The sequence below is a fragment of the Pezoporus wallicus genome, unplaced genomic scaffold (assembly GCF_028554395.1).
Source record: "Pezoporus wallicus isolate ANWC-B61680 ecotype Strahan unplaced genomic scaffold, APGP_CSIRO_Pwel_v1 contig_420, whole genome shotgun sequence".
Taxonomy (NCBI): Eukaryota; Metazoa; Chordata; class Aves; order Psittaciformes; family Psittacidae; genus Pezoporus; species Pezoporus wallicus.
Genome location: NW_026636658.1, coordinates 1,792,699 through 1,812,630, shown reverse-complemented (window position 1 = coordinate 1,812,630; position 19,932 = coordinate 1,792,699). Strand labels below are relative to the sequence as shown.

The 19,932-nt window shown below is 36.8% G+C and overlaps 1 protein-coding gene across 3 annotated transcripts in view; it reads right to left on the bottom strand.

The window, feature by feature from the left end:
- Positions 1-19,932, bottom strand: part of ADAMTS18 (ADAM metallopeptidase with thrombospondin type 1 motif 18) — a 75,605-nt gene that overhangs the window by 17,340 nt on the left and 38,333 nt on the right. For all 3 annotated transcript variants that reach the window (XM_057401174.1, XM_057401173.1, XM_057401175.1), the window contains 6 exons: positions 19,167-19,262; positions 18,039-18,187; positions 12,508-12,680; positions 10,664-10,794; positions 10,399-10,522; positions 8,923-9,167 (listed from right to left, as the gene is read on the bottom strand). In XM_057401174.1, the coding sequence (XP_057257157.1) occupies positions 8,923-9,167; positions 10,399-10,522; positions 10,664-10,794; positions 12,508-12,680; positions 18,039-18,187; positions 19,167-19,262 (918 nt within the window). The remainder of the gene's footprint in view (positions 1-8,922; positions 9,168-10,398; positions 10,523-10,663; positions 10,795-12,507; positions 12,681-18,038; positions 18,188-19,166; positions 19,263-19,932) is intronic.

The following is a 19,932-nucleotide window of genomic DNA, read 5'->3' as shown; positions in this document are numbered from 1 at the left end:
TTTATTCATGATTATAGCATAATGTGTTAGAAAATTTATAGAATCAGTGATTACTGACTATAATACCAGTCTTTGTCATTTAACTTGGGGAGCCTACCTCTCGGGGGTGTACTGTTTTACTGCTAAATTATATTTCAGTTTTCATGTAGGCAACTTTCTGAAATACACTGTATTCATTTCAAATATGAATTATAATCAATGCAAGATGCACAAACATCTGACACAGAGCTATATTTGGGGATAAATTTCTATTTAAGAACATTTATTTTTAAAACTTTCTGGCAGCAAAAGTGCATTTATATTCATACTTGGTAGAAAAAGCACAAGAGTTTGCAGTTACAGAGCTGAATTATGTTTTAATTCTTCACCAGTATGGGTCTGATCATTATAATACAAAGACTAGGTGCATTTAACCTCAGGTCCTAAATATACTTTTTGATAAGCACCAGCATTTCAAGTACAATTTCAATCTATGTTAACGATTACCATTCAAAGTACAAATAAATATCAGTCAAGTTCATATGATGTCTTACCCAAGCGTTTAAGCATAGCATGGATACTGATTTCTCTACAGACTGGTTTCATAAAATAAACAAACTTGTATTTATGTTGTTTAAGGCTAAGAAATATCAATGCAGTTTATAATTAATAATAATATTTTGAAATGTAGTCAAAGATTTTAAATTATTCTGGAAATGTACAGAAATTATTCGTGACATTGAAAATTCAGACCAAAATTGTATGACTCCCACTTCAATAATGTTGAACACATGAAGAATCTGGACTATGTATTGTTTACTTTTCTAGAAGAAAGAACAAAGGATGCTGTATTTTCCTTTCCTAGTAGCCAAAGATTTTATTTCAGTCAGTGAACCTTAATAATGATCCAAACTAAGAATACAACAATTAGAACTGTAAAAGTAAAAAAACTTCCAAAAGAATTGGAGAGCAAATGCCTTGTCATTGGAAGATTCAGATTAGAAAACTCTCCAAGCACAAGTAAATTAGAGTATTTCACATGAAAGTTTTCAGCTCGCCCATCCAAGCTTAATTCATGAGCACCTTTCTTTTTATCCTTGGCTGTTCATGACCGTCTGATGTAAATCTTTCAGAAGATTTAACTGTCCCTTCAGATGAAGGAAAATATCTCTTCTATCTAAATTTTTACTTTTACAAAGCTGTCCAATTGCTGATAGCAGAAAGTCCAACTCTCTTAAAACAGCTGTTCCACAGTAACTTTGAATCTTGAACCTCAAGACCATGGCCATCAGATTTGTAGAAGTAACAGGCTGCAATGATTTGTGTTCACCCTACTCTCCTCCTCTGAGGGACAAATTGAGACAAATATCTAAAAGTTTCAGAACATGTGCTTCAGGAAAAAAAAAAGCTGTGTTAACCCTAGTAAGAACTGAGCCCTGGAAAACTATTCTTCAATTAAAACAATTTCTTTCCTGGTTCTTAAGACCAGAGCTCAAAATGCTTTAATTTGCTTTTACCCATTGGAAGGCCCTACAAATCCCAGGTATTAGCTCAGATCTCAGCATCTCGGGCAGCCAGAAACACTTTCTCCCCTTTCAGTAGATGCTCTGCGTTCGTTCAAGTGCAGAGGCTGAAATTCTATCTAGCCTTTCAGTAACTCGTGTGTCAAAAGAGGAGGAGGTTTTGTCCATAACCTTGTGTAAGGGTGAGCCCTCATCTCTTCTGATTCTGACAAATGTCATAAACCTGTGCTGTGTCAGTGGCCAAGAAGCCAGTAAAGCTTCTAAATAAGAATACTTTGAAGTACTAGACTGAGCACTTGTCTCTGAGAGTGCTCTTTATTTGGTGGTAGTAGAGGCAAGAAACCGAATTAATTCCTCCTGAAAAACAGAAGTCAGAATATGAAAAAGGGAGGATAAGAAGATAAAAGCGGCAGCCAGTTTTACTCCTGATAGAGCAATATTCTTCTGGTGCTTCAAAAGAATGAAAGGAATTAAGAGGAACTGATCTTGAATGAGTTAGAACAAGATGTGCTCCTATCACTTCAGAGAACAACCATCAGTGATGTAAGAAACTCACAACCTCCAGCTGAGCGAGTGCCTGGGGGCAGGTCCTGCACACCAGGAAGCTGGGCCATACTCATTTCAAGACCTTGGGCTACACCCCTTCTCATGCCGTGGAAAGCAGACACAGTTATAGTGGGCAGATGGGGTAAACTATGTTTCCTGGCTGGCAGCCCACATGTGAACCCCTTCCCACCCAGCAGACTCCATGAGGAATGTTTACAAAGCAAGAGCTGCACCACAGTGGGGTCACTTTCCCCCTGGGTCATCCCAGCTATGTAGCAAAAGGCCAAAATTAAACTCTGGAAAAGTATCAGAGGCAAAATATTGTAGGAGGCAAAACCCAAGTCCATGGCATTCAGCCGGAAAATAGTATACAAAGTAGAATGTCCAACCAAGCTTTCACCAGGAATGCAATACTATTGCAAAGTTGCAATTTTGCCAAAGTAATGAGCATGTAAAAAGTTTTCTATCATATTTTCAAACATTCATTATAAAGCCCTTCCTTAACAACCCAATAACTGCAGTCTGCACATACAGCCAAGTTATCAGACCTACAAATTTGGAAAGACCTCCAATGCTAGTCTACTTAACTGGATGCATTCCAGCATCTTTCCAGCCAACTGGCATTTGCTCCCAAATTTACAGCTGGCAAACAACGTCCTTAAACATTTCCAGTTCCTCAGCAGAACTGTTTAATGTCTACCTTTAACACACCAACCACCTGACTTCAGACACAACACTCAGCAGCTCTGCCGCAGGGCGCGGAGTTATAAAATTTACAGCTTCTTGAGCTCAAAAACCACAGACTCCGTGGCTGGAATCTGCCAGATCTATCCTGAAGAAAAAGAGCTGTGGCTTTCGCTTAGGGCACAAGACATTAAAACAATGGATAAATTGAACTCTCCTGAGCAAAGAACCTTTTCCTTTCGCTGCTAATTTTGATTTCAGAGCTAAATCAACAGATTTCCTAAACTAGCTGTGCATCTGCTCCTTTCTTTGAGATTACTTTTCTTTCCCATGTCTATCCTAAGTTTCCAATAAAATACTTCATTTTGCAGCTCATACTTTTAGAGTCTATCAGCATTGTTTTATTACCATTGACTGTTTTCAGCTGCTTTTTAATGTAAGATGGGTGTGTGAAGTTACTTGTGGCACACTGGATTAAAAGAAATTAGTTTACACAATATAGAGCCCAAACTTTGAATCCCAGCATCCACACATGCTAGCTTTGATCTGAGTCTTCAAATTGCACCTACATTTCTCAGGTTGCTCCAGCCATGTAAGTCTTTGGTAAGTTCTTTAGGCAAGTGTGACAGGGTTAAGCTGTCAGCAGTGAGACTTCAGTTGCAGAGAGGTGTCTGTGTGGAAGGCTGGTGCCTGCCTGAGCTCTTCTTGAGAGACCTACAGTTGTCATTTACTGTGAATCTACATGCTGCTTAAATATCACAATATCCAACATCCTAAACCAGATTGTGATTTCTCTGTCTAATCAAGACTAATTCTACTTTTATGGATTTGCTCAGGTTTCAGTAGGATAAATTAAGCATGTAGCATGGTAGAAAACTGTTTAAAAGAAACTTTAAACCAGGACCCTTGTCTTAATGGATTTTTATTGGATGGGATGCTGGACAATGGCTAACATCAGGAATGTCAAAGAAAAGGGAGAGAAAACCTGCTTGGAAAGCACCTGTAAAGGAAGAATTACCCATTGCTTACTTAAGCCAAACCTTAAAACAATAGGGGCTTTATCTCGTCATTATTTCTAAAGACATTTTAAACACAGTCTGAGCTAAAAGCTTTTGACAAATGATTGTTTTTCAAGAAAGTCCACTAAGGTGATTAAAAGGAGAAAGAAAAAAGTAAAAAAAATAGAGTATCCTTGAAAGGTCCTGTATGATCTCATTTCTACTTCAGCTGTTTCAAATTTATCTTCTGTTGTTATTGTGTCTCCATTTTTTCTACTGTTCGCATGTTAAATGTACAACCTGCAGGGATACTGTCCAGCTAATCTCTCCTCACTAAAGGAGAACCCTTTTATCCGCTGTATTGAACCAACATCTGTATCTTATAAGCACATCTTAGCTCTCTTCCGCTTACTTTCTCTTTAGGGGAAATCAGTACAAATTTATCATCTAGTAGCTAATAATAAATGCAGTGCTTTATAACTGCAACTTGGCTTTCTCCCAGTGGCAGCTACATCATCAGTAAAGTCATTCCACCCGGCCTCCTTTCTCTTCTTTCCCCTATTGATAAAGAGGAAGTGATTTACTGGTTTTAATTAGACATATTCCTGCCTTGGAGCTCCATTCACCTTCTCTTCCCATGAATGTCTGCCTCTTTGCAAGCATCCTCTCCATCTGTTACTTACTGCTGTCCAAATAAATATTTTTCACAAAGATTTCACAATTTCTCTATTTCACCAAGTTTGAGGTAAACTTCAGTGACGATTCAAATTCTATCTCACCCTGAAAACTTTACAGTGCTTTCTTAAATCATATCTGACTTCCCAAATCAGTCAGTTCTTCATCCACTTGCCGATGGAATAGAAAATGAATTTTATTATTTACTAATTATTTAGTATTTATTAAACTCTCAGTTTTTACATTAGTTTATCAATCCTGGGTCACACAATATTTGTCATGCCCACATAACAGTTCAGTTTCCTTTGCCCTTTCAGAATATTTCTCATAATTCAAGTAAGTTGTGGAAGGTGACTGAATATCTCAACAAGTGGATGTCATGAGTGGACCTGATACGGGTTCTGTATTGCTAAAGCCCCGTGAGGGCAGCGTCCATCATGCCTTGCTAGCCTCTCCTCAAAGTACTTTCAGCAGTTGGAGCTGCCCACTGGCAGTCCTTATTTGCAAAGCTAGATAAATGAATGATGAATTTACCGTTTGTTTCTCATTAAGTTAAATATTTTTCAGAATTATTTTCAGAATATTATTCAGAAACAGAATACTTCAGTTAACAGAAAAACACTGGTAAGGTCTTTAAATTGAAAGTGCTGACCTTACGTTACCTAGCACCAAACAATAGATAAATGAGCTGAATATATTCAACTACATTAAAAAAATATTCCAGTGTGTTTCCATTTAAGATGAGATATTATGCTACTGAAACCATATTTTAAAAACCTGGTATTAATTTCTGATCCTAAACTATCATTTAACTATCATATTTCTACCCCTTTGACCACTGCCTGTTATTTCATCTAACCTGAATGTGACCATTTTGGGAACTGCCTTCTAAATCCATGATTATTTTTCATTTCAGCTTTTACTGGTTTCTACAAACCCTCAATCACCAGAGTATCGATATTACTTCAGAAGGATGCAGATACACAAATTCTGAAGGGCATTGGTTTACTGATTTTTGCTTTCCCTCCCTTTGTGAAATTAATTCTTGAATGATCCAGAATGGTCTTAGAAGAATTCTAAAATCTCATCCTACATTTAGCCTTCCAGTAGCTGTGCTCAGGAAATACTAGTCCCACACATTTAATCCTACATTTAACTCACAGTGTTCTCCTCAGAAAATATTTGGCCACTATAATTTATATTACTCCTCCCACAACCTAGTTAAATTACAGATTCACTGCCTTTTGTCTTCTTTGGTATGACTTGGTCCCATAATTACATACATAGAATATATGTAAATAGATACATGTGTATTTTTTTTTTTTTTTTTTTTTAGAAATTCCAGGGTAAATATGAAGAGCTTTTTATCACTCTTGTCTGACTAAATGGTACATGCTTAGCTGAACTATTGAAAACCCTGATGGAAAAACAATTGTGTGGGAACATTCTGTACAGTAAGACAGAAATACAAAGCATTTTGTGGAACTGCAAGGCTGAACTTGTGCTATGCAAGACAGTGGGGAATTTTAAGACTTTTTTTCTGACTTGGGCTTCCTCCTTCTCTCTTAATACATGCTTCAGATGTCTCTTTCAAGAAAATAGTTTGGAGAATGACTGCATTTCAAAAGAAGTGATTGCCTTGAGCACAGATTTCCCACACCTGTCTGGACCCGTACCTAGGGAGCACCGGTCCCATCCTCTCCTGTGAGTGTTGCTCAGAGGACATGCAGAGCCTGAACATTCTGGATATGTGCAGGCTGATTTGCGTTCAAAAGCACAGTGGAAAACCTGGACCGTTTGAGTCACCACACAAACATCTAGCAAAACTATGACTACAAAAGTGAACAGGCACAAGTAGTGTTAATCTGTCTTTCAAATCACAGTGGAATGGCAATAAGTGCACCTACAAAATCTTGTATTTTCTGCCCACCTGAATAATAAAAGTTTCTGTATTTCTGCATGTAATTTATTCAGTTGCTCAATACCTGCAGTGTGCATTTTTACAAGGGCTCACTCCAAATTCTTGGGAAAACAAAAACAAAAACAAACAAACAAAACCAAACCTAATCTAGAAAATAAGTATTAAATTTCTTTTGGAAACAACCTAATTAAAAAATGATGAAAAAATATCTGAAGATTACAGGAAGAAGCTGAACCTGGAAAGCTTTACTTTACTGAAAACCAACTGAATTAGATAAAAAAATGCTGGCATTCTTTTTGTACACTGTTCTGAAAAATGTACAACAGGAAAATATAAACAAAGCTACAATGCAGTATGCTTAAACACTCCCTTTTTCAGCTTTCTATCAATTTCTGGTATTTATAGGCAAAGTAGGAATTGTTTCATTATTACTGCTGCAAACAGATCTTCAGCAATATGCGTATTTTCTCATAAAAGCATATTTCTTCAGTTTTCATTGGCATTTTTGCTGCTTACAGTTACTGGTAAATCATAAATAATGCAGATCTCTGAACACAGAAAATGTTGCATTTTTTCCAGAACTCAGCTTGTTGAATCTTGCTTAAATTATTGAAAGGAAGAAAAAATCTTAACCGCAGCTCATAGATACATGTAATTGGGAATACGTGACCGTAACATTTGCAGTCACTAGAATCCCTAGTTGCCAATGCCAGTGGTGTAGGTATTTCAATAAAAATACAAGGGAAGTTTAAATAAGCTCTCAAAGGAGCAATAGCCTCCAGTTAAATGTTAAATCTTAATAAAACTGTTTAGCATAATTTGATAGGATGAAAATAGAAGTGTTATTTGGCATTAAAATTTCTTTCTTTAATCTTTATTCTGCAAAGTATGTGCACGATATGCAGCCAAGTAAGTCATCTTACAGGAAATTTATTATTCATACTTCAGCTCTGTAATAATATAGTTTAATCTACTTTGTAATATGACAAATAAGATTCCTGAGAGTTCAGTTTAACATTTCACAGTATTTACAAGTGTGCCTGTTTCTTTGGTGTAAGGCTGTTTTAAAGATGTTTTGTAGATGGGGAAGTGTGTCTGTAATTTGTAGACCAAACTCTTCTTTGGACTAAAGCATCCCTATGCACATATATACCCGAAATGAAAATTCTTTTTTCTCAGAAAAAAAAGTTTTAAAAAGCACTGCAAATTGTGATAGTAATTTGTGAAAATACACACCCTTAGTCCATGTCAGACTGTCTGTTCTAAAACATGTGTTCATCCTAATGTACTTCAACAAGTGTGCATGGTCCATGAACTTCAGTGGTTCTTAAAGATACATTTAAGGGCATGACTCAGTCTCTATGGTTAGCAGTAAGGCTCTTCAGTATTCCAAATAACACTTGGCCCAATACTTGTGAAAGTTTAAATACTCCTTGATGAATATATTTCATGTCCCAGTCTATACCTAACTGTCTGTCTTAGTTTAACAGAACAAAGCTGCCTAAGGGAGATGGGGCCTGGAGCTCTCAGCTAACCACTCCTGCTACCTCCTGCAGAGGGATGGTGTTCTGTGGTGGGGTGAACAACTGCAGGCTGCTGCCTCAGAGAAGGGCACAAATGCACACCACAGAAAGCTCTGCCTTTGGTAGTGAGTGACCAGAATGGTGCTGGAAGGTGTAAGAAAGAAGGAACTGAATCCCTTCTAGGGAGGGCTCCTTCCTTCTCACAAGGAAGGATTCATCAAAGCAGACACAATGGATCAGTTACAAAGCCAAAGATCTGCTAGAGCTTTCTGACAAAACAGGCAAACTAATGTGGCTAACAGGAAGCAAAAACTTGAGCAACTGAACCAGAAACAGCCCCTCAGATGTTGTGATGCATTTTAAGAGAAAATCTAGTGAAGTAACTCAATGCAGAAAGGGATTTTTCTTAGAACAAAAGTATTAGTGGCCAATTTCAAAATTGTAACCCTGGAACAAACCACATAAGTACCAAAATAACTTTCTATGAAATATAGTTGCAACACAGAACATCTGTTAGACAGAGTAGGTGATACAAATTTGACTGGGAGATAAACATATATAAAATTCATTAGTTCAGATGCTATCACCAATAAAACTGAACCAGCAGAAATTATACAGGAGCCTATGTGTGGTACTTCGACCAACTGTGTCCCAAGGCAGATGTTAGACTGGCTACATGCATCTGCAGTTTCAGAAGTATTATTAGAAGCTGCTAGCATTAAGCCTTGCCATAATGTCAGATTTGACTTTTACATCACTGTATTTTATTGTATACCATTTATGGGATGTGTTTATTATCTCTATAGCCATTATGCAGCAACAGAGAAATCATGCTATATGGTGTGGTTAATGCACCTTCCTTTTCACTGAATTTGTGACAGTTTGATAAACTTCAGACCTTGCTAGACTAGTGAAAGGCCTTTCCATCTAGCATGACCACACAATTAAGTCTGAATACTGTCATGACTCAACGCTATTCTTTAATCTTGCCGAGAGCTACAGTGCAGAGCTCAAGCTGTCTTTACTAATTCTGTAATAGACATCAAGGGAAGAATAAACAGAAGAAAGCTTACTTCAAAGACCAGCGTCTCATTAGTTGGTCCTGCTGCATATAGACTCTCTGGATGGTTAAAAGAGCGTTGATAATCAAAAACTGTTCCAGCAAAAGAGAACTTTCCTGGCCAGTCAATTGTCCAGTCTCCTGTCAGATAATACTTTTTACCAAGGTTGCGCACTGCTAGGTAGCTGGTGGAGATCTGCATTTCCTGGAGCTGTATACTGCGTGCTCCTGCTGGAACAGTGACCACAGCATAGTAGTCTGAAATAAAAGAAGCAAGCGACATTTTTGCAGTTGTCATACAGGTAGATATGGCTTATCATTTCTTAGCCAGTTTGAAGGTTTTGCAGTTTAAAAGAGATTGAAGATAATTGTTCTGATCCACCAAAGTTATTCTGTCTCCACAAGAAATCAGTTCTAATTTTACACGCACACCCTCCACCATGCAGCCTGTAATCAGAGTAACTCTGAGGTATTTCAGTTCCTGGAATTTTTCTTGGTGATTAAAGACAAGAAAAAGCAAGTTCACTTTAGAAAAATGCAGAATGGGCTAATGGTGGCTTCACTGCAATTGCTTTACCACGTTTCCCCTGTAGTTGCGTACAGTAGTTGGAAGGCACTACTTCCATCATGGACAAGTGTTTTTGGGTAAGGTGCACGAGGATGCAGAGAGCTTTCACAAAGCCCTGTGTAGCACAGGATCTCCCTGGTGTGAGCCACTGAACTCTGAGCATGTAGAAATCTCACTCCTACAACCAGATAAGACCGTGCTGATGATCACACATCAGCAGAGCACACACTGCACACAGCTAATTTCACAGAGCATTCAGTTTAGGTTATTCTTCTAGCATTGTACATTTGTATTACTACATCTTAAGCAATGCCCTGTATTACCATAGTAGTGACATATCTTATGATCAACAGTAAATGGATCTTCAAAATACTCCCATAGGTAAAAAAATACTATCTGTATTTTATGCCTGAGAAACTGCAGCACAGTAAGATTATTTCACAGGAAGCCTGTGACAGTCCACTAAAGCAAAGTCCATCTCGTAGCAATGGGATCATCCACTGAATCAGCTGGACAGCTTCCAGCAACTTCATTTGAAAATGGACATGGAAATACTGTCATGTTTGGCATTATGCTGTGTATCAATTTTTATACAGTCCCATCCCAGTCAGAGCTGTTGACAGCTCTTCGTTCAATTGCCTGAATCCTAACATCTCTTTTAAGAGGAAATTCACACGTAAAGGGAAAATGTGGCTTAAGAAACACGAGGAATGCTTGTAAATTAACTAACCAAGACTTATGCTCATAGCTTTCTTGTTACCAAGAAACAGGAGAAATGTGAACTTTCCTCTCACTCTCCCAGTGATTTTCAGTTCACATCTGGACTTGTAGCCACTGCCCTAATGAGCAAGCAGTCATATTTATTACATGGGGATACAGCAGAGCAATGAATTGATGATCATGTGGAACAGCTTTCCTTACCATTAGCTTTGTGCTGGATCAAGTATTGGCCTTTAAAGAACTTGCATGTTGAATTATCTCCTTTACAAACTCCACAAGCATCCAATACAGCTTTGGAACCAAGTTCATGATCACACCCTACTTGCTGCAACCAAAAGGCACAAGTGAAGGACTCAGACACAAGGGAATTTAAAGAAACAGCTGCATTTTCCATAAAGGAGTCAACTGCCCTCTTAAAATAAAAAAAGAAGACATTAGGATTGTAAGAAACTTAATTTTATCTTACTTCACATATTCCATCAATGCAAACATCATATTTATTTGGAGAACATGGAGTTCCATCCTTCACTTTGCTTGACATTGCAAAGAAAAAGTCAAAGTCTTCAGCTGTGCAGTACAATTTACATCTATCTTCCTCTAGGGGTAAAAACCAAAAACAAAGAACAATACAAGAAAGTATTAGCAGACCTGCAGCGCAGTTTAAACAAAAGTCAAAAGCACCCTGATACTGTCTCTTCCTGCATCCTAGATGGCAAGCTACAAGGATTAATTTTGTGTGGTGGCATATTAGGGCCCCAAGATGGGCAGAAATACAGCCAAATGCAGTAGCTTATATTATGCTGGTTTAGAAGAAAAGTGGACTTGCCTGTCAATCAAATTGCTTCTTATATATAGACAGTATGTTATGCTTATAAACAGCACAACTGATTAATTCTACATAGACAAAACTCATCATGCAATTGTAAATATTGTCATAATTGCTGAAATACACAATTTTAATACAAATAGTACAGGCAACAAATAAAATAGCGCAACAAAATTCTGAAGAACACAAAACTGGATTCAGAGTAGTGTCCTTCTATTATTAAATAAGCAGCTGGATTGTCAATAGTACTTTCTGCAGAGGCAAGGCATCTGTAGCAATTCTGAAAACCAGATCATGCTTTCAGGACTGTAAATGTAGATCTTGAGTTACACATTGAAAAGCAGCACTAAGCGTGTAAGGACAGGCCTCTTCAAGTTCAGAGTCACCTGGGGACATGTTGCTTTTGAAAATTATGCCCTTTGACCCTGACTTTAAGCTCCTATTTCTTCTATTAAATGCAGCCCCTACCTTTAAAACCAACATAGGCTACCTTAATTTCTATTAAAGAAGATGCATTATTCTCCCTATTATAAATCTTCCATTATTGCTACACACTGTGAAACTGTATTTCCTCTTTCCTCTGTTCACATTGACTGTTAGGATGTAGATTTCTATATACCCATGAAAATGTCTGCAAGGACTTTTGAAGAAAATATAATCAGGCTATAAATGAAAGTTACATATATGTTTGTGTCTATATATATATAATTATACACTTAATGCTATCAAATCCAAATTCAGGCAGATGCTAACTGAAGCAGCTACAATGTGACACAATTCAGCCACTTTTAATCAAGTAGGAGCAACTGCAGCTCCAAATTGTGATTTCAAACTGCAGAAATATTTGTTGTATCAGACAAAAATGAATACTGATTGAAAATATTTGCAAAATTAGGATGTATAAAGTAAAAATAAACTTTGCTTGTAAAAAAGACAAGAAATAGTTATTGAGAACTGAACTTTATGAGGATGTCTTAGTAAAAGATGACTTCAAAAAACTTTTTGCCAGTACATTGTTTGTTTTTCCAATTCTCATGGGACTATACCAGCAGAAGAGTCAAAAGGTTGATTTATTGCTACGTTTTGAAATCTGAGAACATTCCAAAGGAAGGAAGATTCTGAAAATGTTACTGTGGGAGCTTGCATTTCCCAGGCTGAAAAATCCATGGACATTGTTTTGGTTTGGGTTTACACTAACCAATACATAATATAAAATGAAAGAGAGGGGTAGCAACAGCCAGGGAGTCATGCTGAGGACAAAGATTCAAATTCACAACCGAGATAAATTCTGCATGTTCATACAGGCAGTATGGCACAGGAGGCCGGATTCAACTGTGCTAGAAAGCAAACACATCTCAAATAAGCCAACTGAATTTCTGTTTGCTTACATCAGGGTGATATTTGCCCAAAGAATATGGATGAATTGAAGCTTAGAGCTCACTTCCTGAGATTACCTCTGACCATCACAGCTGTGACATAATTACCTTCTACTTTAGTATATGGCTTCCATTTGTAGTACCATCCCCGGAAAGGTTTGCTGTTGTACTCTGCACACTGCTGGGCACGGAAGTCCAAGCTGTTTGCAGGACACGGCTGCTGATTACAAAGCTGATAAATACGACTGGAACCTTGGCAGAATTTACCACCATACTGTGGCCTATAAGAAAGAAAAAAACTTCTTTTGCAAACTCCACTTTTTGTGTGATTGGCACGTTATGTGTATGAGAATACAGAGCAAATGAGAGGATATACTGTCTTAGGAGATCAGTATTTCTTATATGGGCCATTAATTTTCATGGTTCCTAAACCAAAGCAAAGCAGTTGCCATGAATTATCAACTTGAATTACTGCAAACTCAGCAAAGATGCAACCATCTAGAGGTGAATCATTTTTTCACTAATTTAAATTTATAGGGCTATTCTGTATTGGCTGGTTTCAATCTTGTTATGCAGCTATTTATACCCTGCTGTAACACAGGAATGAACATGTGCAATGAATTACCTATTACAATAAGAGTTAATAAAGGATAACATAACACTGATCAAACATAAACAGAATGAATAATTACATTTGGTTGCTCATGTTTTGTAAATCACTTTGAAACAACGTGCTTTTAAACAGTCAAAAGAAACAAGGACTGTGCATAGCTGTCCTTCTGTAGGGAAATGTCAGGATTCATGGACAACTTCAAGCATGTCACGTTCATTTCAGCAAACCTTACCTGCATTTCCCTTAATTTTGGCCAGAATGAATAGAGCCTGTGCTATTCCTTTGCTAGTACCTTATGTTACCAGAATATCAGTTTTTTAATGATTTGGTCCACACACACTACTGTGAAACAATGTAAAATGTAAGAACTTCCTCTTTTTCAAGTGACTGAGAGAGGTCTCACAAGCTGCTGAGGAAATTATTCTCTCACTTCTGTATTCCTTATGGATCTACACGGGAATTCACTGGTGTTATTTTTGCAGTTTCACAGTGTTCAGATATACATCTGTAAGTACTGAGCCAGTTCTTCAAAACACCACATTCTAAGAACTGTTTGTAAAATTATGCAATTTCTTGCATCAAGTGAAAGTAATGTAACAATGCTGCAATGCTGCACTTGCACACATTTACCTAATGAGTTGTAACAATTACGGAACATACATACTTGGAAGATAAACTGTGATCTTTCAGTGGGCAGTTTGCCCATTTTACACACACATTAAGGGAAAAATAAGAATATTATAAAAGATATTGAATAATAATATATTAACAATAATAGTTTATAATAATAGTATAAAGGATGCAGTTCCAATGTATTGTTTGTTTAAATCCCTAAACACTATGTTACAATGATTCCCCATAACATGTATCCCATGCAGCTTCTCTTGGCATGCATCTGACTGAAGTACTATAAAAACAGCTTGGTGCAACATGGAAGACAAAATCCAGGTGCTTTTCCTGTTTGGTTTATTATCAGTTTTACTCCCCATATGTCTTATGTCTAAACCTCATAAAACAGTTTATGTTTTGAAACAACTTTGAATGTACACAGTATCTGCCTTTTCCAGAATTGCGGGCTACAAAACAATCTTTCAAAGGAAGAGGTAAAGACTCATGTGCAGCTCTATTTAAAACTGTGTATAATGGCAAAAGTCTTAAAATTGGCTCAGATTTTCTGTCCTAGCTGGTGGCTATGGTGGCAAGGGTATCAGTGAAGGCAGGGAGTATTTATGTTGACTTTGTGCAATCAGTGAGAGCTTTGAGTTAAGGCAGCCAAAACATTGGGTCCCTAGTCAATTATCTACAGACTTTCTTTACAGCTTCAGCACATGTATGATTTTTGACCTCTTTTAGCCCCAGAGAACAAATCTCCTTCAGTATAAGGAAAAGAAGCAACCTCCTTCCAAGTAAATGCCACCAAACAAGCAATATAATGGAATTATTTATGGCTAGATCATGATTTCTAGCCAGTCTTGCATTTGAGGATGGTATAAAATTCCACCAAGCTAAGGGAGCACTGGAAGAGACATTCCATTTCCCAGCTCTGTTACAGCATTTTAATATTACAGTACACTCCCATTACTGAAACTGTTGGCCAGAAAATTATGGAAACTTCCCCACCTTCATTTTTACCAGCAAGATGTCAGTAAGAATTAAGTAATTCACAGGAAACTAGATGTAGATCTACAAAACCCAATTTCTGAGAAAATACTATTATTTAACAAAATCATGCTTTTATTGGTGATGTTTATATCACCAGTAGATTCTGGCTTGATTGCCTGCCAAAGCTCTGTTAGTATAACTGTGAGTGCAGCGGAACACTTTGCAGAGGGTATTCCAATATTTCTGCAGTGGTACAGTGCTTCTAATACAGGTAGGGCCTGAGGTTTTCATCCCCCATCCAGCCCTGGCATGCATAGGTAACATTCATGAATAGATGCTGTTAGAGCTGAGGACTTGCTGAGGGCTATTGAAAAAGAAGAAATTTGGGGAGAAATGCCAGCAAAAAGAGTTCAAGTACAAAGATTTGAGTACTCCACTTTATGTAAGACTCAACATGTAGCTTAAAGTAATTCCTCAGTACCCTTTTAAGAATAGACTCCATGAACAATGAAAGCAAAATGGATATTCATTGCAATACAACACAGAGTGAGAAATGCTGGAACTAACATGATCAAGTAATATTTGCCTTACAAAGGGAATCAGACTGTGAAATTCTGGACTCCTGTTTTTGATGATTTGTCATCATTTAAGTTCTAGTGAGAACATTTTTGTGCGTATCATGACCATACTGCAATAGTTTACGAAGCTAGACTATTTTATTCTGCACGAATTTGAAAGGTCTACAAGATCTTTCACGGTCTTCACTTTTAAATGGCATCATGACTTTGCATCAGTTTATGTCTGCACTGTCTGCAATCGCCGATATCATACACAAAAGATTCAGAAGTTATGTTCATACAACTTTGATTTAGTTTTTTGATTGCATGCATGCCTAAAACTCCATTCTGCTCTTACTGAACAATGTACTATTGTGAGGTGGGTAGGATGCAGTCCCACAGATATGATTTAGGCATGAATTTAAATCTCTCGGGCACTCTTTAGGTTCTTTCACAGCTAAACTATTAAGTTATGTAATCTATTTCTATCTTGGAGAAGTACCTCAATTGTAAAATCTTATGATGTATGAAAACCAGATCCACGAAACTAACACTGGGATGATATACAGAAACATAATGATTTTAGCAAATCTGCATAGTCCTGTGTTCTACAGATGACCTCCATGAGTGTTTGTTCACATGGATTCGTACATAACAGTGGTAATCCAGGAGCCATGCCCAGAGCTGTTTGGGTGTGATCACAAGGTCAGTCTTAAAACTGTCAAGAGAATGGGAAGTGAATTGGTTGGATATTATTTGCATGAGGAGAATTTCACATGCAAACAGACAATGAGATTTTCATGAGCAGCAGCCTGAATGAATGTTCTTCACCTGTCTTTTAAGCTTCTAATAAGATGTTTCACCTTTAAAATCATTGGAATCCTAGACATCTCCCTTGATGTTCACAAGAAGTGAGAGTTACTTTGAAAAATTAACTACTTATTTAAAAGCCTCATTTGAGAGTCCAGTCAGTTCTTCAGAGATCCACACCCCTTGTCCTAACCACTTACAGAAATACATTTTATTTTTGTGTCATTCTCAAGATTTTGCTATCCAAAATCATCTATCAAGCTTTTGAACAAAATAAACATTAGCTCCTACACAAATCTGGAGTAGGAAAAGTGAAATAAATATATTACATATCAAATAATATACATACATGTACTAAAATATATTTCAGAAGTTCAAGAAGAAAGGAATCATTATTCTTTGTTTATATGTAGTTATAGAGGTGAACAATGAACAGTGACTAGGTTATAAATTGTTCCACGTGGCATAACACTGAGAATGGATAGTATCATTTTTCTAAGGATTCCACATTTATACAGAAGTGCTGTGATGGGAAATACAGCTACCTAGATATTTGTGTGCTGTTGTGTGGATGGCTTATTTATAGTCCTGTCATTTCATCACTCAAACTCTGAGAGAGATTTATAGTCTCTTCTTTTTGATCTAACTGAATTACCACTACTATAATAGAACTAAATTTAGTATAAACATGATCTAGTTCTGGCATCACCCCTTATTTGGTTACCTCAAGTCTTGCACCAAGTCTTACTTTAAAACAGATAGCTCACTCTGAATGCAAGCTTTAAATACATAATGCTATAGTAGCAGACATTCTTCACATTAAAAAGTTTCTGTCTGAGGACCATTGGAAGTCCTTATCAGTTATAATAGTTCACCAAACTGAAACATGTCAACTACTTACTTCCCTGTCACACAGGGAAAGTAAGGGAAGGCTTATGAATAAATGCAAAGAACAATGTGCATACACACAAATTCAGAGGCAAAACAGAGACTAAAGTAGAAAAAACAAAAGTGATGTATGACGTGTAATTGAGATTTATCATTCTATTGCTACACAGTTTAATAAAGGAAAATATTAAGTAATTTTACTTATCAAAAAAACAACAGCAAAGTTGAGAAAATGCTCTGGTCAGATCTGCAAAAATTGGCTTGACTGAGTGAGCGTAACAAAGACTATTTTAACTAACTCACATTTTACTATAACATAGTATGTGAAACGTGGATATTATTACTGCAGCACTGTATAGTAGGTGTGAGGCTTCTTTACAGCCTCATATAAACTGTGTCATATTTTCTCTGGGGTTTATTACTGTAGTGTAAATGCTGTTTTTATTGTGTGCAATGAAGAATACATGTGTCTATGCCTGTTGAATTCATATATGAAATAAAACAGTGAAATCCTTTTTTGCTTGTAAGTTGAAGTGAATTGAGTACTTGGGAAAGATGCTGGTTAGGTAATACTTAACGTCTACTTTGAATTATTATTGTAAGGTATAATAGTATTTACAGTGATAGGACATTCACTAGGTGAAAATACCAGAAATGCTTCTTTAGTTAGGATACAATTAGTTCAGCTACTCTATTCATGCCTGTAAAACACAGAAGAATGCAAAGAACCTGACAGACATATGAAGATTTCTTTTTACAACCATTCTGATACTGAATTTAAACATTTTTGGTTTATTATCCTCAATAATAGGTCAGAAGTCTTACTAGCTTTTAAAACCTTTTTCCCTTGCTCTTAAATTACTAGGTGTGAATATGTCTGTGTGGTGGTTTGTTGCTTATGCAGGTATTTGATAAACTGTAGTATCATGAAATAAATTGAGAAAGTTGGGCTGTAGATGTTCTAGACCTCTAGCAGTCTTCAGCCAGCCACTACTTTCTAGTATCAGGAAAAATTTCTGTCTTTGAGCTACTAGCTGGTCATATTAGACATGAAAGAAAGGTCTTAGAAACATTTTCACACCTTATTTCCTTACTGAAATGGACTGTTATTTTTTAATTCTATTAACATAAATAGCATAAAATAATACCTTTTCATATCTATGTCTTACTTTGGATTATTGCAGTGTCTTTCTTGATATGTGACCCCACCTCCACAAGTGCGAGTACACTCTGACCACTCAGACCAGGCAGACCACTGGCCATTTACAGGCTTGGGTCCATTATCACCATATTTGACACACTGTCCTCTTCGACACCACTGCCAAAAGAATGACAAAAAACATCCCATTAAAGTTAGCTGTACCTAGTAGATGCAAAAAAAAGAAGACATCCACCTTTAAAAGCTCCAGTTCTTAACCCTAATAAACATTAGGTCACCCACTGAACTCAGTGAGATAGTTCACAGTAGGAACAGGACTCTGAAGTAGGACATTGATATACACAATAGTATAGATAAGGAATATCCTAAAATTTGTCTGTATTCTGAGCTGATGATTTTTGAGGTACAAATTTTCAAAAATCTTGCAGAGTGTTTTTTTTGGCTTACTCTTCCCCCCCAAAAAATCCATGTTAATTTGTTGTCCTGTGCTGTCAGAACCTCAAAACTTCCCATGTAATTTGAAAATAGCCTGCTAAAATTTTGCTAACATCTCACTCTTTCATTATTCAATTACAAAATACTGTACAAAGAGAAAAAGCGAAACAGAACATTCGTCAGTTACATGAAAATTAAATATTCTACTGGAAGAAACATGACAGGAAAAGAAAATGTTTTGGGTAACTATTGATGAGAGTGAATTAGAAGTTTCACCTTAATTAGAAGGTTCAATTAAAACAAATAACCATGGGGTTTTTTTTTAGCAGTGATAATTTATGATAATATGCATGATGGCCTTTGTACAGCAAATATTATGGCTGAAGGAATGTTTATACGAGTGGAATTTGAACACTTGATCTAACTTCTCTTATAATTAATGGATTTTTCTACTGATTAAGATTTGCCAGCTGTATCCAGTTCCACAGCTCGATAAGAAGCATCACCCCCTGCCATCAGACGCAAGGGCCAGTCCTGACTATGCATCACAATGTAATGTTTTACAGAGCAATCCAGATAACAGAGTAATCCAGCAAACCTGCAGGGATCTGGATAAAACTGTTTTTGACAGGAGCTGGTATTTGACCCAGTATAGTCTAAAAGCAAGTTAGAATGGTGTTATCCTACTTACAAAACAACTTACCATACTTATACCACAAGGTGTTCCTTCCGCTGCTGGCATGAACTTTGTCTCACACCTATGGCCCACTTTGTGACACCAGAGAGATTTGCATATATCCTGTAAAGAAAAAAGTGCTCACTTCAGTACTCATAATTCCCACTATTTCGTGGTATTTAGAAAGAGTAACAAATGATACATGCCTCTGCTACCTTAGAAGCCATATAAATAAAATCCTTTCTGAATTTAGAAAACCCAGGGTTTAAGATACATAGCACAGCCACATCCTCTATATTGCCTCCCTGTTTATGCACCGTTTCACTTATCTATCCTTTAGAACTATTTTGAGTGAGAGACTGTAATAGAAAAAAAAACAGTGTTTAAAAGTTCAAGGCTAAAATTTCATCAAGTCTACAGGGACTATGATACTGTGAAGAGACTAGATTGTATAAAACCCAAGAGATATCTGAAAAACAGTCTCTCCACAGTGCTATTCACTCCCTCTTCTTTGTTTATTAGCTGTAGAAGAAACACAGCTGCCATCACCTGATAAATGTGGTTAGTATAAAATAAATCAAAATACTCCAAGATAATAACAGGAGTAAAAAACCCACAATACTTCTTTTCAGAATGAGCACTTTGGATCATTTTGTAAAGTGTCTCCTCTGAAGAAATCAACAAGGAGTGTAGCAGTCACTAAAATAACTGGTTAATCTAAATTCATCCTTTATTGTTCTAAAACAACACTATAGATCTTTCCCAAGCCTTGCTAAAACACATGAAACTTAGC